We start from the raw sequence: 24,156 nt of genomic DNA, 5'->3' as shown, positions 1-24,156 counted from the left end.
TGCTTAACCTAGACTAGAGGTGGGCCAAGGAGAAGTGTGCCTGTGGCTAGAATGGGCTGCTTTCAGAGTGAGCCATAACGTGGCTACAAGCAGTTGGAAACCAGCCGAAAACACCGTTAGGAATAAGCAGGGCCCAAGGCAATGGTATGGATTTTACGTTTCGTATTGATAGCAGCTTTCTTGTACAAATACATTTAGACTTACTCAGGGGAGCAGGGCATCAGACAAAATGAAAGAAAACTGTGTCAAGTGTGAAAGATACTGTTACCAAAGTTACATTGAGTTGTAGAATTGTTTTTTATCCTTTAGCCCCTCATTTCCACACTCAGAACCTAGAAAACTTTCCTCACTGCCCACGGAATTCAATGTGGACACAACAATTTAAACTATTAACCCAAACTTTCCATTTTTTTTTCCATAAACCTCGTTGAATACCAGGTATTGCAATGCCCACTCCCATGTTCAGTGAGACTAGTGAGGGCGGTAAGTAATGTGGTATATGCAGGTAATATTCTGTTTCATGGCCTACTTCTGTACTCCGCGTGTCAACTGTTCTCCGCCAGGGGACCTCTGGCCACACACGGGAAACCCAACAAACTTAAAAGTGTAGGGTCTCTGCGTTGATCTTGAATTGGCATGTCAGTCAACGCGTAAGATTCTCTCAGGGCTCAGAATGGCTCTGGATCTGCAAGGACAAAGGTAGTTGCCCCATCCTTTCCTCAGGGAGAGTACCTCCAGATTTCCTGATTCAGGCACCTTATGACAGCCAAGCACATACCACGATCTCCACGTGAGGCAAAATGTTTACAGATGTGTGAAATGCCTTCCATATGCTCCAATCCCTGTGCGCCTGTTTCCTGAGTTCCTGTTGTGTGAGAGTCCCCTTTCCCCCAACCCATGGGGACCCTGTGGGAACCCAACCAAATCCCCGTGTGATTCTTTTTGTCTTTTCCATATAATCCCCTCCTTTCAGAGTGTTTTTCTTCTCTTTTTTTTAATGGTTCTTATTTATTTTTTGCAAGAGAGAGCGCGCGCAGTGCAGAGAGGGAGACACATAATGCAAAGCAGGCTCCAGGCTCAGAGCTGTCAGCCCAGAGCAGGAGGTGGGTCTTAAACTCAGGAACCCTGAGATCATGACCTGGGCCAAAGTGGGACGCTCAACCACTCAGCTACCCAGGCAGCCCTGGAGTGATTTTCTTTTTTCTTTTTTTTTTCCCCAAAGACACCTCTGAGTAGCACTGGCCTTAGGCTCCTGGGAGCTCCCTTGTACCTGCTGGCAGAAAATGGGGAGGTGAGGCAATGGTTGACCACTGCAGCCCCACTTCCCTCCTTTCCTGCAGAGAAAGCACTGAGGCCATCCCTAAGAAATGCGAACACATGGGGCCCCTAGGAGGCTCCGTTGGTTAAGCATCCAGACTGCAAGCATCTGACTTGGGCTCCAGCTCCTAACCCAGCTGAGGTCAGGTCCTGAGCTCCCACTTGCAGTCCTGGCGCCACATGTGTGGTGAGAGGTCAGAGCCCTCTCACCCTTTTCACAAAAGCAAATCCGTAAAGAAGCCTTTGTAGAGGATCAGCGTGACAGTAAGGAACAGTTCAAACCCCCAAGGGACATTGCTCCCCCCGTCAAAAGTGAGAAACAACCAGCCACACAGGAGACCAATACCAAGGACAGAACAAGTAAAGAACTGCCTACAAAAGCAGCAACTTACTCTGCTGTGAACAGACACCTTAAAGGAAGAAGAGAAAGGAGAAAAACAAGGCAACGAAGCACTCAGACACATCTGACCTTGAAAGACCGCTGACCAGGGGAGAGCGCGAACGCAGTCCCCCACTACCACAAATTATGCAGTCGAGTTTCCCACATTTGGGGAAATCGCAGGGGTCAGCACGCCCGCAGTGCAATGGGCAAGCCTCGCCCTGGGAAAACCACCTTCCTGATCATGGTGTCTCCCCTGCCAGGTAAGTATAATTTCCGGCCCCTCCGCCCCAACCCAGCCTCACACGCACCGCACTGTACACACACGGTCACTGGCCTCCCCGCACCCCAAAACCCTCCGCACCCACTCCCGTCTCAACCGTCCTCACCCCACACACGTCGTCCTCACACAAGCCGAGCCACAGCTCGGGCACTTCCACAGCCCGGGGAATTCTACCGCCCGGTAGAATTCTGCGGCGCCCACCGCGGCCTCATTTCCATAAGGCCACGCCCCGGTCAGGACGCAACGGCCCCGCCTCACTCCCCGCCCCTCCCCGCGTCACCCGGCTCCACGCGCACGCCGTCTCCCTGCCCCCAGCTCCGCTCCCGCCGGGATCTCAGCGCTGAGGCTTCTCCTCTTCCTCCCGCCCCCCGCCTCCTTCCTCTCCTTGCGGGTCTCCTCCGTCTTCTCCCCTCCACGCTGATTTGCTTCCCGCTCGTCTTCCCTCTCCATGCAGCTCCCGCAACGCCCCCTGCGCCCGTCGTGGCGCCCACGCGGCGGTCAGCACCGGGCCGACTGCGCCCGCCTGAGAGGAACACGAGGGAGGACGTCCCCCAGCCGGAGAAGCGCCCTCACACCTCGCTCGCTCTGTCTCTCGCTCTGTCTCTGCCCAGAGCCCGGTTTGAAGGAGACACAGTGCGATGGCTCCACCTGAGGGGCTCAGCCGCCAAGCCAGTCCCCCCGCACCAGGACTGGACACCAGCGCGGCAGCTCGGGGCGCGCGAACCCACACCTGTCGTTTGAGAACTGCCGCGTGCCTGCTGCTTTACAGGTGCGTTCGCGGGGCGGGGCGGGGCGGGGCCGTGGCGCCCCCTGGTGGACGCCCGGGCTGGGGCGCACCAGGATCTCCGCGTTGAGGCGGGGGCGGGTCCACGGAAACCTGACTTGAGCTCACTTAGACCCTCCCCCCACTGCCAGAGGTCACAGCAGGGGTTAGTGGGGTCCCGGGCGTCCCACTCTGCCTCTGCCGTCCCTTCCTCCCCCCCTGCGCGCTTCCCCTTGGAGGAGATTTCCGCCAGCAAAGTTCCCCTTCCGTGGGGAAAAGCCAGGTCTGGAAAGCCAAGCAGCACCTACTCGGAAGAGACTAGTCCTGGGGCAATTTCCTGGTCCTGTCCCTCGCGTTCTGGTTTCTGATTTGCCTTTGTCTCCCTTGGGCCTTGACGTGTGCTTGACTTTTACTAGACTGCTGAAATTAGAAGAGACCTGGGGGGGGGGGGGGGCCGGGGGTCCGACATTCGTTGTCACCTGAGTCAATAGTGTGGTGGTCCCCGGAAGGATGCCCCCTGCCTGGGAGGTCCCCAGCCTCATCCCGGATCCTGTGAAAATGATCCATCACACACAGCAAAGGGGCCTCAGCGAAGGTGCTTAGGTCAAGGACCCTGAGATGGGGAGATCGTCCTGGAATATCCGGGCGGCCCCCTGGAATTACAGGATTACAGGGGTGCCTTCTACCTGGAGGAGGCAGAGGAGGAGATGTCTGCCTGCTGTAGCTGGTGGTGCGGAAGATGGACAGAGGAAACCAGGGCCGGTGGGACACAGGCGCTCCCTTGCCAAAACCTCCCGACTGCACTGTAGTGAGGTTTCCCTGGATTAAATTGCTCAGTCTCCCTAGGCCTCCAGAAGGGGCGTTGGCCCTGTTGACATCTCCATCTGAGTCTGGTGAGATCCTTTTTGGGACTTTTCACCCACAGAACTGTCAGGTAACAAACGTGTGTCCTTTTAAGCCTCTAAGTTCGCGGTGAGTCGGGACCCCCGCGACAGACAACCCGTGTCAGGCGTCTGGCTCATCACGTCAGCGGTAGTTAGATCTGCGGGATGGAATCAATTCTGTATAAATGCTGCAGGTCGTGAGTCTTAGGTGGTCCGGCCAAGCGCTGCTTTTCCACGGTGAAGTGTTAGGTTAGGTACCTGCCGATGTGAGGTGCTCCAGGAGTGAAAGGTTCAGAAAGAATTCTCGGGGCACCTGGGTGGCTCCGTGGCTTCAGCATCTGACTCTTGCTCTTGGCTCAGGTCCTGATCTCACAGGTTTGTGAGATTGAGCCCAGAGTCAGGCTTTGTGCTGACAGCAGGCAGACTGTTGGGGATTTTCTCTCTCTCTCTCTCCCTGTATCTCTCTCAAAATAAATAAACTAAAACACAAAACAAAACAAAGACTTCGTGAGACGTTCTCGGTGCAAAAAGGTGTTTATAAAAAGCGTGAGGACAGGACAGGACAGGGGGACAGGAAGAGCTGCACTGGGATTGTGAGGTGTGACTGGTTATAAAGTTTTAATTTGGGGGTGGGGGAGGATGGGGGTGTAGAGCCCAATGAAGTTTCCGTCAGGAGTTCCATACGTTCCAGAAGGCTTACAGGAACCTGGAGGTCTGGTTGGCCTCAAGCCGAGGTTGGTTTTTGCGTCCAGCAGAGCGTTAACATTAAGGCAGTTGTGAGTTCCTTGAGGAGGTCCTGTGTCAGCTGTTGACCAGTGGGCTGCAAGGTGTAAGGAAATTGAATTGCATCTACATTTCTTTTGCCTTTCTTCACCTCATCACCCGCCATCTTTTTTCTTTCCCTTCTTTTCTGTACCATTCAAAGTCTGTTCCCTGCACACAGGCTCAGCACGTTCTTCTGCAAAGTGGAAGCCACTGGTGGTCACACAGATTGACTGTTCACTTTTCAAGAGTGGGCTGTGCTCCTTTCCCAAGGAGGGCAAGGACATAACTTACCAAAGGAAAAATACGGGAGAACCCCCTCGTCTCACAGCTACGTTTCTCTGCGCGAGTTCTCTTAAGGCACAGAGCTACTTTTCGGCATGTCACAGAGAGCGAACATGCAAGCATGGCGCTTACGGCTTTCCCCCAGAAGTGATCTGTGACTGGATCCCGAGCAGACCTGAGCTTTATAGGGCGTCATAGGCTGTTGCTCTCGTAAATGTCACGGACATAAAACGAACTTTGTGGAAGCACCGAGTTCTCATGAGTACTGATTCTGCGACCAGGCCCGGCAGCACAGGGATGGGGGAGGAATTGTCCGGATCCTGGAATAATCACGGGGCAGCACAGCCTCGCTCTGGGCTTCTGTGTCCTACTTGTTTACAGACTCGTCATCCGTTCTGCGGATTGGGCCAGCGAGTTGCCCTGTTGACAGCCAAAGGCACTCATGGGAAGACTTAAACAACCAAGTGTGACAGCACACGTGGGGTCACTCCGTCCACCATGAAAGTAGGACCCGTGTCTGCCTCAGGTGTGAGTCTTTGGATGGATCTATTTGTTACTGGAGGTGGTGGGGAGGATGGTGTTTGAGGGTTTTGTGGTTGCTGCTGTCTGTGTTGTTGAACTCTTTCTAGGAAATCATCGTGGAGCGATAGCTTTGTGTTAGTTCCTGGAAGGACATGACCGAGGACACTTGGCCGAGGAATAGTTGCAGATCTCGGTGCCACATTTGGGGAAGGACTTCCACGCTTCGCAGTTAAAGATGCTCCCTTAAAGGAAACCAACTTTATTCGTACCTTTGGGTCAATGTTAGAGAGCAATATGTTGGAATTGGTCTGCAGCCCACTTGCATCAGAATCACCTGGGTTTGATGTAAGAAATGCAGATGCTGGGGCCTCACACCAACTACATCTCTTGGGGTTAGAGCCCAGGTGGTAGCTTCTGTGACGTCCATTGCTGACTCTAAGGCTTTCCCAACCTAAGAAACACTCTCTTTTACTTTTACATTGGGGATTCTTACACAATGATCAAAGAAGCCCCAACTTTTTCCTTTACTCCGAAGACTTTAAACACTGGACCGTGACCTTCTTAGGGACAGTGTGACTTTGCTCCTCTCGCACACTCAGCCTAGAGACGGTGCCCAGATCAGAAATAAAGCAGGTGAAGAAAAATGTTTGATTTCTTTATACACGTTTTGCTCTCATAGCCACCGAAAAGACTGTGTTTCATTTCCTCTAACAGACTCTGTCCACCAGTTATGTTGCCCAAAACATATCGCTATGTAGCAACATAGAGAAGTCTCTGTGGTACATTTATACAGAAGGACACGCATCCTAAAGCACTAGGAAGACACAGACGAGGCTTTCACACAACTGGGGGCCTCTCAGGTGCCACTTAAGTATGATCACTGGGTTATCTTATAGAGGACTCTCGATGGGCTTGGTCTGGCCACGAGTCCCAGGTCCCCAGAGAGGACTTAGTTAAAAGGGGACAGCGTAACTAGGCCGCGGTCATCGCCACACTTTGGAGGCCATAAACGGAGATAGGAGGCGCCAGGCTAAGCGGGACATTGCACGTGGGAAGCCACCACTTTCGCCACGTGGATTCAAAGCACTCGGGTGCTGCAGTGTAGACGGACGCCCAGCCCACGCTGGCCGGGCTGAGCTGGCCCCGAGCAGGCGTACATCTGGGAGTAGTGCTGGCTGAGCCCCACTGTCCCTCAGGGCACCGCTGTCACTCGTGTGCTTTAGAACTGCTGAGGAGCTCCCGTGTGGGGACCACGCGTCCCATCCGGAGGGAGCAGGGTCCTGTTTCCCCTGGGTGACCACGTGAGGACGGGCACTGAAGCGAAAAGTAGCCGTTGCGAGTTCCCAGGCCAGTGTGGCGTTTAGAAGCAGGGTCACAAGGCCCTGTACAAACCGTGCCTGTTCTGGGCTGCAGGGCCGGGCCGAGGGCACCCTGGCTGATGGTGCTCTGATGATGCTCTTGATGGTGCTCTTTAGCCACGGGGCAGGCCCTCTGCCTTCTGCCCTCCTGCACCGAAGTGCTGTGGGCCTGGCATGGGCGTCCTCGAGGCCGCCTGCTCCTCCCACTTCATCTTCTTCAAGTGGCCTCATCGGCCAATAAGGCCACAGGCTCCTCTTTAAAAAACAATGCCCTTAGCACTGGTGCAGTGCTTTTTAAGTACAAACGTTGAGGGTTTCCTTCTCCCAGTGTTTCACCCTGACTGTGGCTATTTTCTGTATTCGTAAAAGTCTGTATTCAGAATCATTTTCCAACATTGATTCTAAACTCTAGGAGCCACACCAATACAGACCCACAGGAACTGGATTTCTTCTCCTGCCCGAAACCAGAAAGCAACTACAAACCACACAAGGAGAGGGAATTCGGATTTCCGAGATCCTGGGCATCAGGGTTGGAGGATGGCGATCCCGGACACTTGGAAACACACAGGCGAGCCGAGCCCTACCGTGGCGCCAGTGTGCTGCCCCGAGAGACTTTCGAAGCAAGGAACCGGGAGAGGAGACTGACGAGGAGCCCAGTGGACCTCGTGGGGTCGAGGACACGGAGCTGAGAGTCCACAGGACAGTGTAGAAGGGAGGACAGAGCTGCGGAAAGCCAATAGGGAGAACTGCTGGGGCGCCCAAAGGGTGCAGCACAGTCCTGCTCTGTGCCTCCCTGGGAGCCACCTCCAGCAAATCGGGGGCAATCCTGTGAGAAGATTAGAGGCAATAGGGCCCGGTTCTCACAAAGGGGAAAGAATTGCTCATGAGGAGAGAGATCAATCCTTTGAACAGAGCCCAGAGCTGACCCAGATGTGAGAACCACCAGAGAAGGACATGAACACATGTATTCTAATCGTAGGTGTGCCTGGGAAGCTCACTCAGTTGGGTTTCTGACTTCTACTCAGGTCATGATCTGGAGGTCTGTGAGTTCAAGCCTGACGACAGGCTCTGTGCTGACAGCTCAGAGCTGGGAGCCTGCTTCGGATCCTGTGTCTCCCCTCTCTATCTGCCCCCCTCCTGTGCGTGCATATGCGCGCTCTCTCTCTCTCTCTCTCTCTCTCTCTCTCTCTCTCTCTCTCAAAAATAAATAATCATTAAAAATGTGTTTTAAGTGATCATATTCCATCAGTTGAAAATGTTAAATAGATAATGGAAAACATAGAAAAGACTCTCTGTACCTTTAAGAGATGAAAATCATGGGGTATCTGGGTGACTCAGTAGGTTAAGTGTCCAAGTCTTGATTTGGCTCAGGTCATGATGTCATGGTTTCTTCATTGAGCCCCACAACAGGCTCTGCACTGACAACTTGAGTCTGCTTTGACTTCCCTCTCTACCTCTCTATTTTTCCCCAACCCCCCCCCCCAACTTGCAGGTGTGCGCTCTCTCTCTCTCTCTCTCTCTCTCTCTCTCTCAAAATAAATAATTTTTTTTTAAAGGAACTCTTAAAAACGAGAGAGAGACATGAAACTACGATGTCGGAAAGGAAATGTAGTGTAAGGGATTGGAACAACTAGAAAATTCAGAGGAATGTCTATACTACCTAAAGCAATCTACACATTAAATGCAATCCCCATCCAAATACCACCAGCCATGGGGCACCTGGGTGGCTCGGTCGGTTGAGCATGCGACTTCGACTCAGGTCGTGATCTCGCAGTCCGTGAGTTCGAGGCCCTCGTCGGGCCCTGTGCTGACAGCTCGGAGCCTGGAGCCTGGAGCCTGCTTCGGATCTGTGTCTCCCTGTCTCTCTGCCCCTACCCCGCTCATGCTCTGTCTCTCTCACTCTCAAAAATGAGTAAATGTTAAAAATAAATAAATAAAAAAAAATACCACCAGCCTTTGTCACAGAGCTAGAACCAACAATGCTAAAATTTGTATGTAATCGCAAAAGTGCATGAAGAGCTAACTCCATCCAGGAAAAGAAAAGCAAAACTGGGGGCATCACGATTCCAGATTCCGAGCTCTATTACAAAGCTGTGGTCATCAAGTCAAGGTGGTAGTGGCACAAACACACACACATAGACCAATGGCACAAAATACAAAGGCCAGAAATGGGCCCACAACGATATGGTCAACTCCTCTTTGACAAAGCAGGATGAATATCCAATGGAAAAAAGACAGTCTCTGCAACCAACGGTATTGGGAAAACCGGACAGCAACATGCCGAAGAGCGAAGCTGGACCCGTTTTGTTTTAACGGGGGGCGGGGGAGGGGGTACTGATGTTTGATCAGTGTCCTCTGAAATTCAGATGTGGGTTCCTGGAGGGTGTGATAGGAGAGTCCAAGGGAAGCTTGTGGCCAAGACACCTGTTGGTGTGTCTGCTGCCATCAAGCGATGAGGGAGTTTGGGAAAATCTCCTCATCTCTCTGGGCCTCAGTTTCCTCATCTGTAACATAAGGTTGTTATTCAACTTCTCCAAAGTCCCTTACCACTCAGTCTCTCTGAGAGCATGAGGGACTGAGGTGCCTGTTAAACGTGTCCTGGGGACTGGGGCTGAGACCTGACTTGGTCCCTTGTCTGTGTGTCTCCTGCAGGAGCCCGGCTGAGCCCACACTGGAAACAGAACCGAGGGGTCTATGGAAGACAGAAAACCAGCAGGTGTGGAGCATGAGAATAACCTGGAGAAGGACAAAGGTAATGGTGGAACGGTGGTTGCCCAAGGACCTGAGAATACGGGCAAGTTGAGCTCAGAACAATCTGGAGAAACTGAGGAATGTGTTCAATAGCATCCAACCCTGCAAGGAGCAGCCTGAGGTGAGCAGTGAGGACTGGGGGTGTAACGCACTCCACAGTGAACGGTGCATCTGCCAAGGAGCCCCACAGGACGGACGGGGGTTGGTTTGCACTGCCGGGAAGCACCGTTGCTAACGGTAGGATGGTGTGACCATGAGGCTCTGCCCCAGTCCCCGAGCTTCGACGTTGGAGCTGCCCTGACAGTGGATGGCCTCCAAGGAAGTGTGGGTTTGGAGGGATCAATGGCGTTTGGATCAGATTTGGAGATGTCCATTCTTACCACAAATCGTTTTGCCCTAAGGCGAGGAGGGGCCAGGGCAGGGGACCCTTGCATCTGAAGTCATAATAGTAATAATATTCTTCTGAATTTCTGGTCAGGAATGTGGAAGGCTTTACACATAATATCTGTTAACCAGTGATTTTCTTGACTATTGGTTGAGTGCTTCATTTTCCTGAGGCTGTGTTCAGAACTTGGAAATCAATACGATTTCCCAAGGAAGACAAAGCAGTGGGAGAACGATGCAAACACAATGTGGTAGCTCTCCTGAACTGGGGTGTTCTGTTGTGACAGAGCAGAGGATTGGAGTGGGGGGCCAGGCCCAGGACATCTCTTCCCAATGACAGAGTGAGCCATTGAGAGGAATCCCTGAGGAGAACCCCGTCTTCATCAGAGCTCACCACAGGGCAGTGTCCTGGGACATGGAGAGGGTAGGGCAGGTTCCTCTCTGAGGGAGGGGATTCGCTACCTCTTGGGAGAAAGCAGGGGCCCCTGAGTGGACATTTGTGACTGGAATGGAGTTGAGATGGTCAGAGATTGGCAGCAACTTGTATTTGATCAGTGAAAGGAAGTCCCTGAGGGCCTCCTCAGTGCTTGGCTCGGTGCTAGGAACCCCGAATACAGTGGTCCCTGAGGGCCTCCTCAGTGCTTGGCTCGGTGCTAGGAACCCCGAATACAGTGGTGAATAACACATTCTCCCAACTGTCCTGGGGATCTCAGTCTGGTAAACAGGAAGTCATGAGAAGTGTAGTGGTGGTGGGTTCCTTGGAGGAAATGGCCAAAGCTCCCTGGCGATGACCTCGGTGATTGTCCTGGTCTGCCTGTGTGTTTGCCAACAGCTGGGTGACCTGCCTTGGCCCAACAGCCCTGGAGCCTCAGCCAGATTTCAGCCTTTTAGGACACAACTGACACCCGGGGTCCATGGTGCTCCAACCAGTCAACACTGCCAAGGTCTCCAGAGGAAACGGCTGGCATCTGTAGCTACTACCCACTGTGTCTTGGCCAGCTGGGGAAACAGAGGCAACTTCACTAAATCTCATAGGGTCATCCTCTCCATAATGACCAGTGATGATCTGTCTTCCTCTCTGGTAAGTTAAATGCTTTCTGGTCTTCCGTATTCTCTCGCCACATAAAAACTAATATAAATATTGGCCAAATTTTAGAACAAGGAATTCACGTACAAAGGGAGTAGAGCAACTTCCAAGCTTCAGTGAGAACGTACAGAAACTCTTACAACTGAATAATAATAGGATACATCACTCCAAAATTGCGTAAAAGATGTGTATGGCCATTCTGGAACAGGCACTTGAGTCATCCACCATTCTTCTTCTTTTTAAAATCACTTTGATAATTCAAGATCCTTTCCATTTCCATATGAAGTGTTGGATCAGCTTAGAAATGTGTCCTAGCATGTCTGCTGGAATTTTGATTGGCCTTGTACCAGATCTGTAGATCAATTTGGGAAGAATTGACATGTAAACCATATTGAGGTCTTCCAATCCACAGCAAATTTTACCTCTCCATGTGTTTAGTTCATTAATTTCTCAAGGTAATGCTGTGTAGTGTTCAGTGTACTGTTCTGACACGTATTTTGTGTGATAAGACAGTGCAAGAAGAGAATTGGTCAAGAGTCTTTTAAGTTTATTGTTATCTATTCTGAGAGGGCTATAGAGAGCAAGCAGGCAAGGGTCAGAGAGAGAGGGAGACAGAATCCCAAGCAGGCTCCACACAGTGAGCACAAACCCTGAAGTGGGGCTCGATCTCAGGAACTGTGGGAGCATGACCAGAACCAAAATCACCAGTCGGACACTTAACCAGCTGAGCCACCCAGGTGCTCCTGGTCAAAAGTCTCCAAGAAGAAATACCCCACAAAATACGATATACAAATGGCCACAAAGCACTTGAAAAGATGCTCTGCTTGAAACCACTTAAAGGCGTAAAGTTGAAGAAAAACCAAAATGGCTTCACTGATGTTTTCGCAGGGTTCGATTTTAAACTAACCTTTTCTTGTCTTCCGCAAAGCTCCCCTCCTCCCTTCTTAGCCTTGTGTATCAGGAAGCAGGTACACCCCAGGACCTGAGGAAGGAGGGTAGCAGCATGTACACAGTTGCTGTCACCACTGGCCACACCTTGATTTTCCCGATAAGACCCCCAACCCCTTCCTCCAGGGGGCAGGAGCTGGCAGTTTTTGAAGGCCTTAGCCTGCTGTCGTCCTCTTTGCCTGGGAAAGCAAGAAAGCTGTTAGTGTTCCTCCTTATCTCAGACTCTGTCTTTGTGGTATATTTTGGCTCCAAAGCACGGAGGTCAGTTTTCCAGAACACACTCAGTCATCAGGAGGAACACAAGTTAATGCTACCGTGAGTTAGCATTACACGTCCATCGCCATGGGCTGAAATGAAGAAGACCAGAAATGTATGTGGTGAGGATGTGAAGTCACTAGAAGTTTCCAACACTTGTGGGAATGAAAACTGGTCCAGTCCTGTAGAGAGGCTGAACCATAGTTAAACATTGACCACTCACACGAACAGCCATTTCACTTCTAAGTATTTACACAATATGTCCACACACCGATCTGTACATGAAAAGTCCCCATCGCTTTCTTCACAGTGGCTAAACCCTGGAAACCACACAGAGGTCACTAGTAGGTGACTGTATAAATCGACAGGATGTAGCCATTCGGAGGAATACTACTTAGCGATAAAAAAGCACGAACTGGCGATACGCGCAGTAATATGGATGGATTTCAGAATCCTTATGCTGCACCAAGGAATGTAGGCACCAAAGCGTTCCACCTACCTAGAGTTGTTAAAAAATGCAAACCCACCTGTAGGGTCAGCGGTTGCCTGGGGCTGAGGCGGAGACAGTGATGGACTGCAAAGGGCCACAAGGGAAGTTGTGAGCTGGAAGAAATGCCGTGTCTTGATGGTAGCTAGAGTTTGATTTTGCTGTGCATTGAATTGTACGCCTTATTTACTTTTTTAATGTTTATTTATTTATTCTGAGATTGAGCAGGGAAGGGGTAGAGAGAGAGGGAGAGCAAGACAATCCAAGCAGGTTCCACACTGTCAGCACAGCACCCGATGTGTGGCCTTAATCACTGGCCGTGAGATCATGGCCTGAGCCAAAGTCCAGAGAGTCAGATGCTTAACTAACTGGGCCACCCATACCCCACATGGTACACTTTAACAATGCCGTCTAAGGAACCCAAAGTATCCCTCGGTAGCATTCGTGTGATAATCTAGTGTATTTCTCCATACCAACCATGAGCATTTAGAAAATGAAATTTAAAAACAAAATAAAATTAAACTCAATAAACACAATAGAGATTCACATCCACACAATCATTAAATGCATAAGAACACATATAAGGAAGACTCCAGACAACTATTGCTGAGAGAAATTAAAGGAGATCTAGATACATATAAAAGTGTATACAGCACCTTCATAGATGAGAAGATTCAATATTGTTGGAACACCAAATCAGTATTACCCCGATCCTATTGGAGTAGGCATTTTGGGGGGAAGTTACCTACGAATTCTAAAATGTATGTGGAAGGGTGCCTGGATGGCTTGGTCAGTTCCGCGTCCGGCACTGGATTCTGGCTCAGGTCATGATCTCACACTTCACGGGTTTGAGCCCCGAGGGCATTGGGTTCCATACTGACAGTGTGGAGCCTGCCTGGGAATCTGTCTCCCTCCCCCTCTCTCTCTGCCCCTCCCCTACTCACTTTCTCTATCAACATAAAGAACTTAGAAAAAAAGTATAAAAACCTGGATTTCATAAAGTATTAAATCCTTCGTTGATCATAAATCACTCCACACCCTCTCCCTCTCTGTCTGCCCCTCCCCGTCTCAAAATACGTAAAATTTAAAAAGTAATCATAAAATACACAGTGAAAACACAATCCACAGTCCAGGAATAATTCCTTGCAATACCTCATATATGGCAACGACCTTCTCCAAAATACAGAAAGAACTTACACACATCACAACGAAAATTACACAGAACCGAGCTTATTGATGAGGAAAAGATCTCAAAAGGCGCTTCATAAAAGAAGATATCCAAATGACCAAGAGCATTCGAAAACTAAACCGAGCACTAACAGCTAGCAGAATGGCTAACATCAAAAGGACCGAGAATACCAGGTATGTGGGAATGCAGAGAAACTGGGACTGCCTATCTTTGGGCGGAAATCTAAAAGGAGACAAAGCCTTTGTGAAAGTGTGTGTCAGTTTCTCTGCTTTCCACAAGCATTTTATTCCTAGGATGTATACCTGGGAGGAACCAGTGGGTGTCTCCACAAAACACAATTTGTACATGATTATTCGTCCTTACTCTATGAGTGATAACCAAAATTAGATCTGTCCAACAGGAACACAGATAGTCAAATTGTGCTATGATCCCCAAGCAGAGTATTTCTCGGCAGCATCAGAACCAATGGCTGACACACAGCTAATCAGGACAAAATCTCAAAACCAGACACCATGTGAGAGAACACAGAACATAGGAGGACATACGACATCATTGCAGTTATAGGAAGTGTAGGAACAAGCCAAAGTCGTCTAGGGTGAGAATTCAGAATGTGTTTGTGTTTGGAAATGGGTATTGACCGGCAAGGAGCAGAAGAGAACTTTGCGCCTCGGAGGCAAGTGTTCTATATCTCGATCTGGGTGGTGACAGGATGCATACGTACGTTAAATTCACTGAGCTGTGTGCTTGCGGTTTGTGCATTTTGCTCTAGGTCAATTAGACCCCAATAAAGAACTGTTAGAATTGAAAAAGAGAGAGATGACCGAGCCGAAAAGAGAATGACAAATGACAGGAAATCGGTAACAAATATTGAACATGCACATCACAATAAGAATGTCTTGAGGAGAAACCCAAAGCGATTCAACAGAACAAACACTAAAAAGTATAATTTCATGAAAAAAAAGGATAGTGAGAATGACAAGTTCAAATAAGATTAGAATGGCATGTTGCTGCCTTAGGAAAGTCACTCTAGAGCAATAAACACTGAGACGTATTCCAGCAAAAGTACTGTCAGTCGCTTTGATATGGGGTACAAGGTTGGCTTTCGAGGTCATCCAAGATTCCTTTGGCTCTTTGGGGTCTTTTCTGGTTCCATACAAAGTTGAGGATTGCTTGTTGTAGCTCTGTGGAAAAGGTTGGTGGTATTTTGATAGGGATTGCAGTCAGTGTGTGGATTGCTTTGGTTAGTATCAACATTTTAACGATATCTGTTCTTCTAATCCATGAGCACGGGAAGTTTTCCCATTTCTTTCTGCCCTCTTCAGTGTCTTTCGTAAGGGTTCTCTAGTTTTCAGAGTGCAGATCTTTTACGTCTCTGATTGGGTTCATTCCTAAGTATCTTACGGTTTTAGGTGCAATTGTACATGGTTTCAGCTCCTCGATTTCTCTTTCTGCTGCTTCATTATTGACGTGTGGGAACGCAAGAGATTTCTGTATGTTGATTTTGTGTCCTGGGACTTTACTGAATTCGTGTATCCGTTCTAGCAGTGACGTGGATGGAGCGAGAGTGTGTTATGCTAAGTGAAGTCAGTCAGCCAGAGAAGGACACATATCATATGATGTCACTCATCTGTGGAATTTAAGAAACTCAATAGATGAACAATGGGGGGTTGGTAAAGAGAGAGGCAAACCATGAAACAGACTCTTAAGTGTAGAGAGCAAACTGAGGGTTTGTTAACCTCCATTCTGTTAAATATGAGGGTAGGCCAAATGAACGTAATCGAATAGCCTCAAGTTTATAGATGTTTCCAAAGTAGGTGGTCACTACATGTATTCAAGGACATATGTATAAATTAACATTTTCACAGTTGGAAAGAGATCTTGTGAGAGACACATGAAATCCGTAAGTGACAAGCATGAAATATGGTTGTTTGGTGACATTATAAAAACAACAAAAAAAAGCAACTCACACGTAGAGAAGGAGTCGAGGATATAGGGATATCCAACATCAGTTTAATGGACAGCCAACATGGTGCCCCAAGAGGGGATAAGGAAGCCTCATAACACAGGAAAACAGCCAGAAGAACAGTGAGAGTTGGGACAAAACATTTTTCTCAAGTAAATATTTATTCACTTAGTATTAGACTCTGCCTCGTGTCTTACACTTTTTAATGGATAGAGGACAAACTAGAGAGACCCAGAGAAGAACATCATGACAGTCGAAGACTTTGGAATCTTTCACTCACTGGAAAAGCCTGAAGGTCTGTTTGACCTTAAAGAGAAGTGGGGTGGCTTCATGACAGCCCTTTAGTAAAACCTGGGAAACGATTTCTGCCTTGATGTTTTTATGCACACACAAGAATGAACAGTGAGAGCGATGCTGAGATGTGTTTGGAAAGAGATGGGGTCTGTGGCACCTGGGTGGCTCATTGGGTTGAGTGTCTGATTCTTGATTTTGGCTCAGGTCATGATCTCACGGTTCATGAGATCAAGCCTCCTGTACGGTACTGTGCAGATAGCACAGAGTCTGCTTGGGATTCTCTCTCCCTCTCCCTCTCCCTCCACCCCGTCCCGCTCACGTGCTCGTGCTTTCTCTCAAAATAAGTAAATAAACTTAAAACAGAGACAGACAGAGAGAGATATGGGATCTGTGGTATTAGCACAAGGGTAGACAACTACTGAGAGTGGCCGCTGAGGGGTGGTCCCCATCGGTGGTGACCTTCAGGGGAGACTAGGCAGCCTTGGGTATCCGCGTAGCCTTGGCACCTGGTAGGCAGTGGCTCCCAAGGTTCCATGACACCCCCCGCGTTCCAATTCTGTTATGGCAACTGCAGACCGTCCCGTGGCGTGCCGGGTGCTCGGTCTGTCATTCCGGTTGGAGTCTGAGCTACAGGCAGTGCCTTGGGCTCTCGACTCTGGCATCTCGAACCTTCTTTTTGTAGCTGCTGACTCTCCAGTGCTGTGGGGTGTTGTTCAAGTTGTTCCCAATAGTAAGTAAAGAATTCCTGTATCCTCGCCCCTCAGTCCTGATTGAACCTACTGGATTTCACTTGTTTTTAACCCGTCATGTGTTTGGTTTCTTCTCCCCAGTCCCCAGCTCTACCTCTTCTGCCACATGTCACCATGGCAGCACCTCTTGACCCGGTGTCTGATCCAGGGACAGAAGTGAGCCTCCTGGAACTCAACCAGGAGCTTCAATCCAAGCTGGAAGCAAGCCAGCAGGACTTCCGAGACCTCAGAGAGAAATTCCTTGTATCCGAAGCTACTGCCTACTCCCTGGCCAACCAGCTGCAGAAATATAGTAAGTCCTACAAGGTCAGGGTCACCAAAGTGATGACTGTCTGTATTCCTGGAGACAGGAATTGGCTTTGTGTGGAGAGAAAACGAAGGCCCTCTCCGGACTTTGTCTTCTCTATTTCCATCGTCACGATAAATTCCATTGTGACAACAATCCAGGAAAAGTAGCAGTGGGTATTTCTTAATGTATGTTTGTTGGTTTTGAGAGAGACAGTGTTAGTCGGGGTGGAGCAGAGAGAGTGGGAGATAGAGGATCCCAAGCAGGCTCGGTGCTGTCAGCACAGAGGCTGACGTGGGGCTCGATCTCAGGAATGTGAGATCATGATCTGAGCCAAAATCAAGAGTTGGGCGCTTAACAGACTAAAGCTCCCGGGCGACCCGGTGGAAGTGGGTGTCTTACCCTCATTTTGCTAAGGATGGGAAGAATGGGGAAAACGAGACTAGCAGTTTCTCCAGGTTGGTTTGCAGTGCGGGGTTAGAGTTAACTTTCTAGTGATTGATTCCTGACGCAGACCCGGAAATGCCTGGTCCTCTCAGGATCCTCTGTGTGTGTGTGTGTGTGTGTGTGTGTGTGTGTGTGTGTGTCACATCCTGCATCACCGTTGGCCTTCGTGTCTCGGACTAATGAACTCCATCACGTCACACTTCTCTGAGGTTCCATTGGCAAAGCAGCGAGCTGGCTCACTGGGGAAACTTGCAGATGGTGCACACGGGGCGCGGGTGGGGACCAGGGGACACGGCCAGCTTGCAAGGAGCTGGAAGATGGGTCTGCTTTCCATGAAACTGCGGTATCCACGAGCGATGCCGTCCAGACAGTGACTCCCCTGATGAGAGGGAAGCCGTGCTTCGTGGGCACAGGCTCTGCTTCCTGAGTCCTCGGTAGCCATTGACACCCTGTGGCGAGGTAGAGGGCATTTCAAGGCCCATCAGACAATCTGTGCTCCCTCCTGTGTCTCTCCCTGAGCTGGGGAACCTTCAAGGATGCAGGATGGCCAGCAGGGCCAGGCCTGGGCCAGGAGTCAAGTGGCCCGATTGGAATGAGGGTGAGCAGGGGAGACCACAGCCCCGGTGACCGCCCAAGCCAGTGTGTGGAGCTGGCCCTCCCCCACAGTCAGCCTGGAACGGGGAGGCCAGCTGCCTGTTCATTCAGAGGGGGCTGCCATGGCGGGAGGAATCCTGAGTTAGGGGCATGTGTGCAGCGGGGCAATGGGAAGGAATCCTGACGACTCTGAGCCCGAACTGTTGCCGTTTCCTTACCAAGAGTTTTCCATAAAACAAGGGGAGGTGGGATTACAAATGACTGATGGGGAGAAAAGTAATGTTGGAAGCGGCTCTTTAGCAAGGTGAAGAGATGATGAGCTTTGGGGAAAGGACAAGCAAAGTTTTCTTTGCATCTTTCCTGATAACCATGACACAAGTGCAGGAAACCACTTGTGAAGAGGACGAAGGAAGACATCACCCAGGAGCTTGGGGTGGAGGGAACACAGTATGGCTCTGGGCCAGGCTTCCTGTGCTCCCCCCCATGCTGCCCTGCCCCGATTTCTGTGCCTCACATTCCTCCTCTGTGATCCTGCTGCTGTCATAGTACCTGCTGCTTTGAGTGGAGGGGACGGGCAGTGAGAGAGGGACACAGGATCCGAGAAGTGGGCTCTGCGCTGAGAGCAGTGAGCCTGCTGCGGGGGCTTGCACTCACGAACCACGAGGTCATGACCCGAGCCCAAGTCGAAACTCGCCTGACTGAGCCACTCAGGCGCCCCACCCCGTCTGCTGCTTCGGACACCACAAGCTTTGTTAGTGTTTGGCCGTATCGCTTTCAGGTCCTTCTGGTTTTACGCACCATAGTGCACACAAGAGTATGCGGGTGAACTTTTTGCCTTTGAGATATGTGCTCATTATCCAACTCAAGGGAACCATGAGTCAGTCCTGTGGTCCTAAGGGCCTCACTTCATGTCCCTGCTTAGTGTCCTACCTGACAGGCTGCAAGCTCGGGTGAGTGGCCATGATCAGGGTGAGTGTCAGGGGATGTGGATTCTGATTCTGCCAAATACCAGTCATTCACCTTGTCTAGTTCCTGTCCACGCCTTGGAGCTGCTCTTCCCTCAGCTCTAAAACAGGGAGGTATCAAATACCGTGTAGCTGGGGGGCTGAGGAATGAGATGCTCAGAGCCCGATGCTGGGCTTACATTGTCCTGGGGTACACCCCGCCCCCTCCCTGGAGGCAGCGAGCACAGCGGCACATGTAGCTTGTCCACTGAGGCCGGTGTCTGTGTTCTCAGAGTGTGAAGAGTTGAAAGACATCATCGAATCCATGCTGGGGCAGACGCTGCAGTGTAAGCAGGGGAACTTGGCAGAGACCTTGACCGAGAAGCTCAGGTAAGGAGGGCTCCGTGGCTGGTGGGAGGCCGTAGGCATCTCTGACTCCTGTCAGCGGCAGGTCTGGACCAGGAGAAGGGCAGAAACTTGCCTGGCACACAGGTGCACACACACATCTGTCAAACAGTGAAGACAGCAGTATCTGGTGTATTGCGGACTCCAATTATTCAGGGCCCCGCTCAATGTTTGTGTTTTTTTTTTAATTTATTTAAATCCTAATGAATTCACATATAGTGTATAAATGGTTTCCGGAGGAGATTTTAGGGTATCATCTCTTACAAATGACACCCGGTGCTCATCCCGAAAACTGCCCCCCTAATGCCCATCTCCCATTTAGCCCATCTCCCACCCAAAACCCCTCCAGCAAGTCTCAGGTTATTCTTTGCATTTAAATGTCTCTAATGGTTTGCTTCTGTCTCTGTTTTTATCTTAATTTTCCTTCCTTTCCCCTCGTGCATCTGGTTTGTGTCTTAAATTCCACATATGAGTGAAATCATGTGATCTTTATCTTTCTCTGATTGACTTATTCGGCTTAGCATAATACACTCTAGTTCCATCCACAGTGTTGCAAAGGGCAGATCTTTTCTTTTTCATCACCAAGTAATGTTCCATTGTATCAATTCAAGTACCATGTCTTCTCAATCCTTTCATCCGTCGATGGACATCTGGGCTCTTTCCATCCTTTGGCTATTGTTGATAACAGTACTGTAACATTGGGGTGCAGGTGCCCCTTCGAATCAGCATTTTTGAATCCTTTGGATAACTACCTAGTAGTGCCATTGCCGGGTTGTAGGGTAGCTCTTCTCTAAATTTCTTGAGGAACCTCCACACTGTTTTCCAGAGTGGCTGCAGCAGTTTGCATTTCTACCAGCCAAAGTGCCAAAGTGGTCCCCTTTCTCCGCATCCTCACTATCTGTTATTCATTTTAGCCATTTTGACAGATAGGAGGTGCTATCTCATTGTGGTTTTACTTTCCTTTTCCCTGATGATGAATGATGTTGAGCAAGTTTTCGTCTGTCTGTTACCATCTGGATGTCTTCTTTGGAGAAGTGTCTGTTTCTGTCTCTTGCCCATTTCTTCACGGGATCATTTGCTTTTTGGCTGTTGTGAGTTTGATCAAGGTTGTTTCATAGATTTTGAATACTAGCTCTTTATCTGATATGTTGTTTGTAAATATTTTCTCCCATTGCTTCGATTGCCTTTGAGCTTGTTGTTTGTTGAAGCTTTTTATCTTGATGAGATCCCAGTGGTTCATGTTTGCCTCAGGAGACATGCGTAGTAAGAGGTTGCTGCGGCCGAGGTCAAAGAGGTTGCCACCTGTCTTCTCCTCCAGGATTTTGATGGTTTTCTGTCCTACATTTAAGTCTCTCATCCATTTTGAGTTTATTTTTGTGTACGGTGTAAGAACGTTCTCCAGGTTCATTCTTCCACACGTCTCTGTCCAGTTTTGCCAACCCCATTTGCCGAAGAGACCGTCTTTTTTCCATTGGATAATCTTTCATGTGTTGTCGAAGCTTATTTGGCCATACATTTGTGGGTCCATTTCTGAGTTCTCTCTTCTGTCCCCTTGTTCTATGTGTCTGTATTTGTGCTGATACCATACTGTCTTGATGATTACAGCTTCATAATGTGGCTTGAAGTCCAGAAATGTTAGGATTCCTTGTTCTAGCTCTGTGAAGAATGCTGGTGTTCTTTTGATAGGAATTGCATTGAGTCTGTAGATTGCTTTGGGTAATATTGAGATTAAAAACATTTTTTTTTTTTTAGTATTTCTTTTATTTTGGGAGACAGAGAGACAGAGTGCAAACAGGGGAGGGACAGAGAGAGAGAGAGAGATCCAGAATTTGAAGCAGGCTCCAGGCTCCGAGCGGTCAGCACAGAGCCCGACGTGGGGCTCGAACCCACGAAGCGCGGGACCATGACCTGGGCTGAAGTCAGATGCTTAACCGACTGAGCCTCCCGGGCGCCCCAGTGATGACATTTTAACAATATTTGTTCCTCAGATCCAGGAGCATGGATTGTTTTTCCCTTTTTGTGTGTGTGTCTTCAATTTCTTTCATAAGTTTTCTACAGTTTACAGCTTTTTATAGTTACAGCAAATCTTTTACCTCTTTGGTAGGTTCATTCCCATGTATTTTGTGGTTTTCAGTACCCTAGTAAATGGGATCAGTTCCTTGATTTCTCTTTCTGCTGCTTCATTATCGGTATACAGAAATGCAAGCAATTTCTGTACGTTGACCATATTCCAGCGAATTTGCTGAATCCATGCATCAGTTCTAGCAGTGTTTTGGGGAGTCTTTCCGGTTTTCCATGTGGAGTATCATGTTGTCTACAAAGAGTGAAAGTTTGACTTTTTCCTTGCTGATTTGGATGCCTTTTATTTCTTTTGCTGTCTGGTTGTTGAGGCTAGGACTTCCAACGCTATGTTCAACAACAGTGGTGAGAGTGGACCTTCTGTCGTGTTCCTGACCTTAGGGACCTCAGGTTTTCCCCACTGAGGTGATATTAGCTGTGGGTCTTTTGTAATCGGTATATATGATCTTGAGGTATGTTCCTTCTGTCCCTACTTTCTTGAGGGTTTTCTCAAGAAAGGATGCTGGATTTTGTCAAAAACTTTTTCTGCATCGATTGAGAGGATCATGTGGTTCTTATCCATTCTTTTATTCATGTGATGTATCAGGTTGGTTGATGCGCAGATATTAACACAAACTTGCAGCCTAGGAATAAATCCCCCCCCCCCCCGATTGTGGTGAATAATTCTTTGTTGTTGTTGTTTTAAATTTTTTCTTCATTTTTGAGAGGCAGAGGGAAACAGAGCCCAGGTGGGGGAGGGGCAGAGAGAGAGGGAGACCCAGAATCTGAAGCAGGCTCCAGGCTCTGGACTGTCTGCACAGAGCCCAATGGGGGCCCGAACTCACGAACCTTGAGATCATGACCTGAGCCGAAGTCGGACGCTCAACCGACTGAGCCACCCAGGCACCCCGTGAATAATTCTTTTGATATATTGTTGGGTGTGGGTGGCTAGTATCTTGTGGAGAATTTTTGCCTCTGTGTTCATCAGGGAGATTGGTCTGCAAGTCTCCTTTTTAGTGGGGATTTGGATGGTTTGGGGGTCAAGTTAATGCTGGCCTTGTAGAATGAGTTTGGAAGTTTTCCCCCCATTTCTATTTCAAACAGCTTCAGAAGAATAGGTACGGACCCTTCTTTAATGTCGGGTGCAATTCCCCTGGGGAGCCATCTGGCCCTGGACTCTTGTTTGTTGGGAGTTTTTTTATTGCTGATTCAGTTTCTCAACTTGTTATGTATCTGTTCGAATTTCCTATTTCTTCCTATTGCAGTTTGGGGAGTTTATATGTTTCTAGGGATTTGTCCTTTTCTTCCAGATTGCCCCATTTGTTGGCATATAATTGCTCATCATAATGTCTTCTTTTTTGTGTGTATTTCTGCAGTGTTGGTTGTGGTCGCTTCACTTTCACTCCTGAGTTTATTTATTTGGGCCCTTTCCTTTTTCTTTTGATAAAGCTGGCTAGGGACTTAGCGATAATGTTAATTCATTCAAAGAAGCAGCTCTTGGTTTCATTGATGTGTTCCGTTTTATTTTATTTCCATATCATTGACTTCTGATCTCATCTTTATTATTTCCCTTCTTCTGCTGGTTTTGGGCTTCATTTGCTGCTCTTTTTCCAGCTCCTCTAGGTGTAAAGTTAGGTTGTGTATTTCTTCCTCTTTTACGAAGGCCTGGATTGCTATATGCTTCCCTCTTATGATCGCCCTTGCTGCATCCCAGAGGTTTTGGACTGTCGTGTTTCATTTTCATTGGCTTCCATGTATCATCCACTCTGTGTCAAATAAATATCATTTACTGAGCTGAAAGTCACCAAATTCAAGTGAACAATTTGTGGCATTGGCCACATTCACAATGTTGTGGGATCACCACCTCATTTGCCTGTAACACAGTCACCTCCTGAGGGATGACAGCTTGTCGGTCATGTTTTCCTTCAGACAATGCTGTCCTCTTGACCCTGCCGTTCTCCTGACCTGTGTAGTCCACGCCAGCTGTCCTGTCCACATTTCTGTGGCTGGCGCTGGGTCCATGCACAGCATGATGCACACCGTGTAGGTTCCCAGGAAATGGCTGTGCCGCAGCGAGGGGCTGAAGGGACATCTCTCTGACGGGTGTTGAGGAAGACACGTGGCTTTGTTTACAGAAGAAGGAGCTGCAAAGGAGGTCAAGGAGCCTCCCCGACACAGAGGAGCCTTGTTTTACCTTCTTCTTTCTGTGTCACAGGCAGGGCCCCACCCACGTGCCAGAACGTGGCCTTGAGGGCTCCTTGCGGAAATTCTCACAGAAACGTCCGTGAAAGCTCTTAGAGAATCTATTCAACTCTGTGTCTTAAAATTTTCCCTATGTCCCACCTTAGGCAATATCATATCCTGATTAAAGCTCAGGCTGCAGAGCTGACCCAGTTGTGGCAGAAGTTACGGGAAGGGAGAGAAGTTTCTGAGCCAGTCGATCAGCACCTCAAGGACCTCCTCACCCACGATGACCCCGAGCGTTCCCAAGGCCAGGCCTTCCAGGAGGAAGTGGCCGAGGGACGCAGGCTGGCAGAGTGCCTTGCCCGCCAGCTCAGCCCCGGTAAGGCGGCCACAGGTCCTGAGTGCACTGAGCTGCTCCAAGGTCCTGGGCTCCCCAGACATCTCCCGCCTCCCCTCACATTGTTGGCAGCCGCTGTCTTGGTTTCCATGTGACACATGGGGCCACCAGAGGACCCGGACTAGCAGGTGGGAAAGGAGAGGAGAAGTGCACAGGGTGGAGGTCACGGTGCTCCACCCAT

At 49.3% G+C, this 24,156-nt stretch overlaps 2 protein-coding genes, 1 long non-coding RNA gene and 1 other non-coding gene across 18 annotated transcripts in view; 2 read left to right on the top strand and 2 right to left on the bottom strand.

Moving 5' to 3' along the window:
• The window catches only part of LOC101095725 (neuroblastoma breakpoint family member 6-like), a 74,395-nt gene extending 71,709 nt beyond the window's left edge, over positions 1–2,686 (bottom strand). For 6 of the 7 annotated variants that reach the window (XM_045033384.1, XM_045033391.1, XM_045033389.1 and 3 more), the window contains exon 1: positions 2,086–2,686. The gene's annotated coding sequence lies outside the window, so the exon portion shown is untranslated. The remainder of the gene's footprint in view (positions 1–2,085) is intronic. The other variant, XM_045033385.1, reaches the window with a different exon arrangement.
• LOC111561809 (neuroblastoma breakpoint family member 6-like) overlaps positions 1–24,156 on the top strand; it is a 129,029-nt gene that overhangs the window by 89,325 nt on the left and 15,548 nt on the right. For 2 of the 9 annotated variants that reach the window (XM_045033376.1, XM_045033378.1), the window contains exons 3-7: positions 10,521–10,769; positions 16,594–16,641; positions 16,742–16,952; positions 19,225–19,321; positions 23,743–23,957. In XM_045033376.1, the coding sequence (XP_044889311.1) occupies positions 10,521–10,769; positions 16,594–16,641; positions 16,742–16,952; positions 19,225–19,321; positions 23,743–23,957 (820 nt within the window). Of the gene's footprint in view, positions 1–8,913; positions 10,770–16,593; positions 16,642–16,741; positions 16,953–19,224; positions 19,322–23,742; positions 23,958–24,156 lie in introns of those variants that run through there. The other 7 variants (XM_045033377.1, XM_045033381.1, XR_006582963.1 and 4 more) reach the window with 7 other exon arrangements.
• LOC111562190 lies at positions 1,804–1,967 on the bottom strand. The gene has a single exon (XR_002745232.1). It is a non-coding gene; the product is annotated as a U1 spliceosomal RNA (small nuclear RNA).
• Positions 2,683–6,607, top strand: LOC123379036. The gene is made up of 2 exons (XR_006582967.1): positions 2,683–2,748; positions 4,570–6,607. It is a non-coding gene; the product is annotated as an uncharacterized LOC123379036 (long non-coding RNA).

This window comes from Felis catus, chromosome C1 (genome assembly GCF_018350175.1).
Source record: "Felis catus isolate Fca126 chromosome C1, F.catus_Fca126_mat1.0, whole genome shotgun sequence".
NCBI classification, from domain to species: domain Eukaryota; kingdom Metazoa; phylum Chordata; class Mammalia; order Carnivora; family Felidae; genus Felis; species Felis catus.
This window is presented reverse-complemented; position numbering and strand designations above follow the sequence as displayed.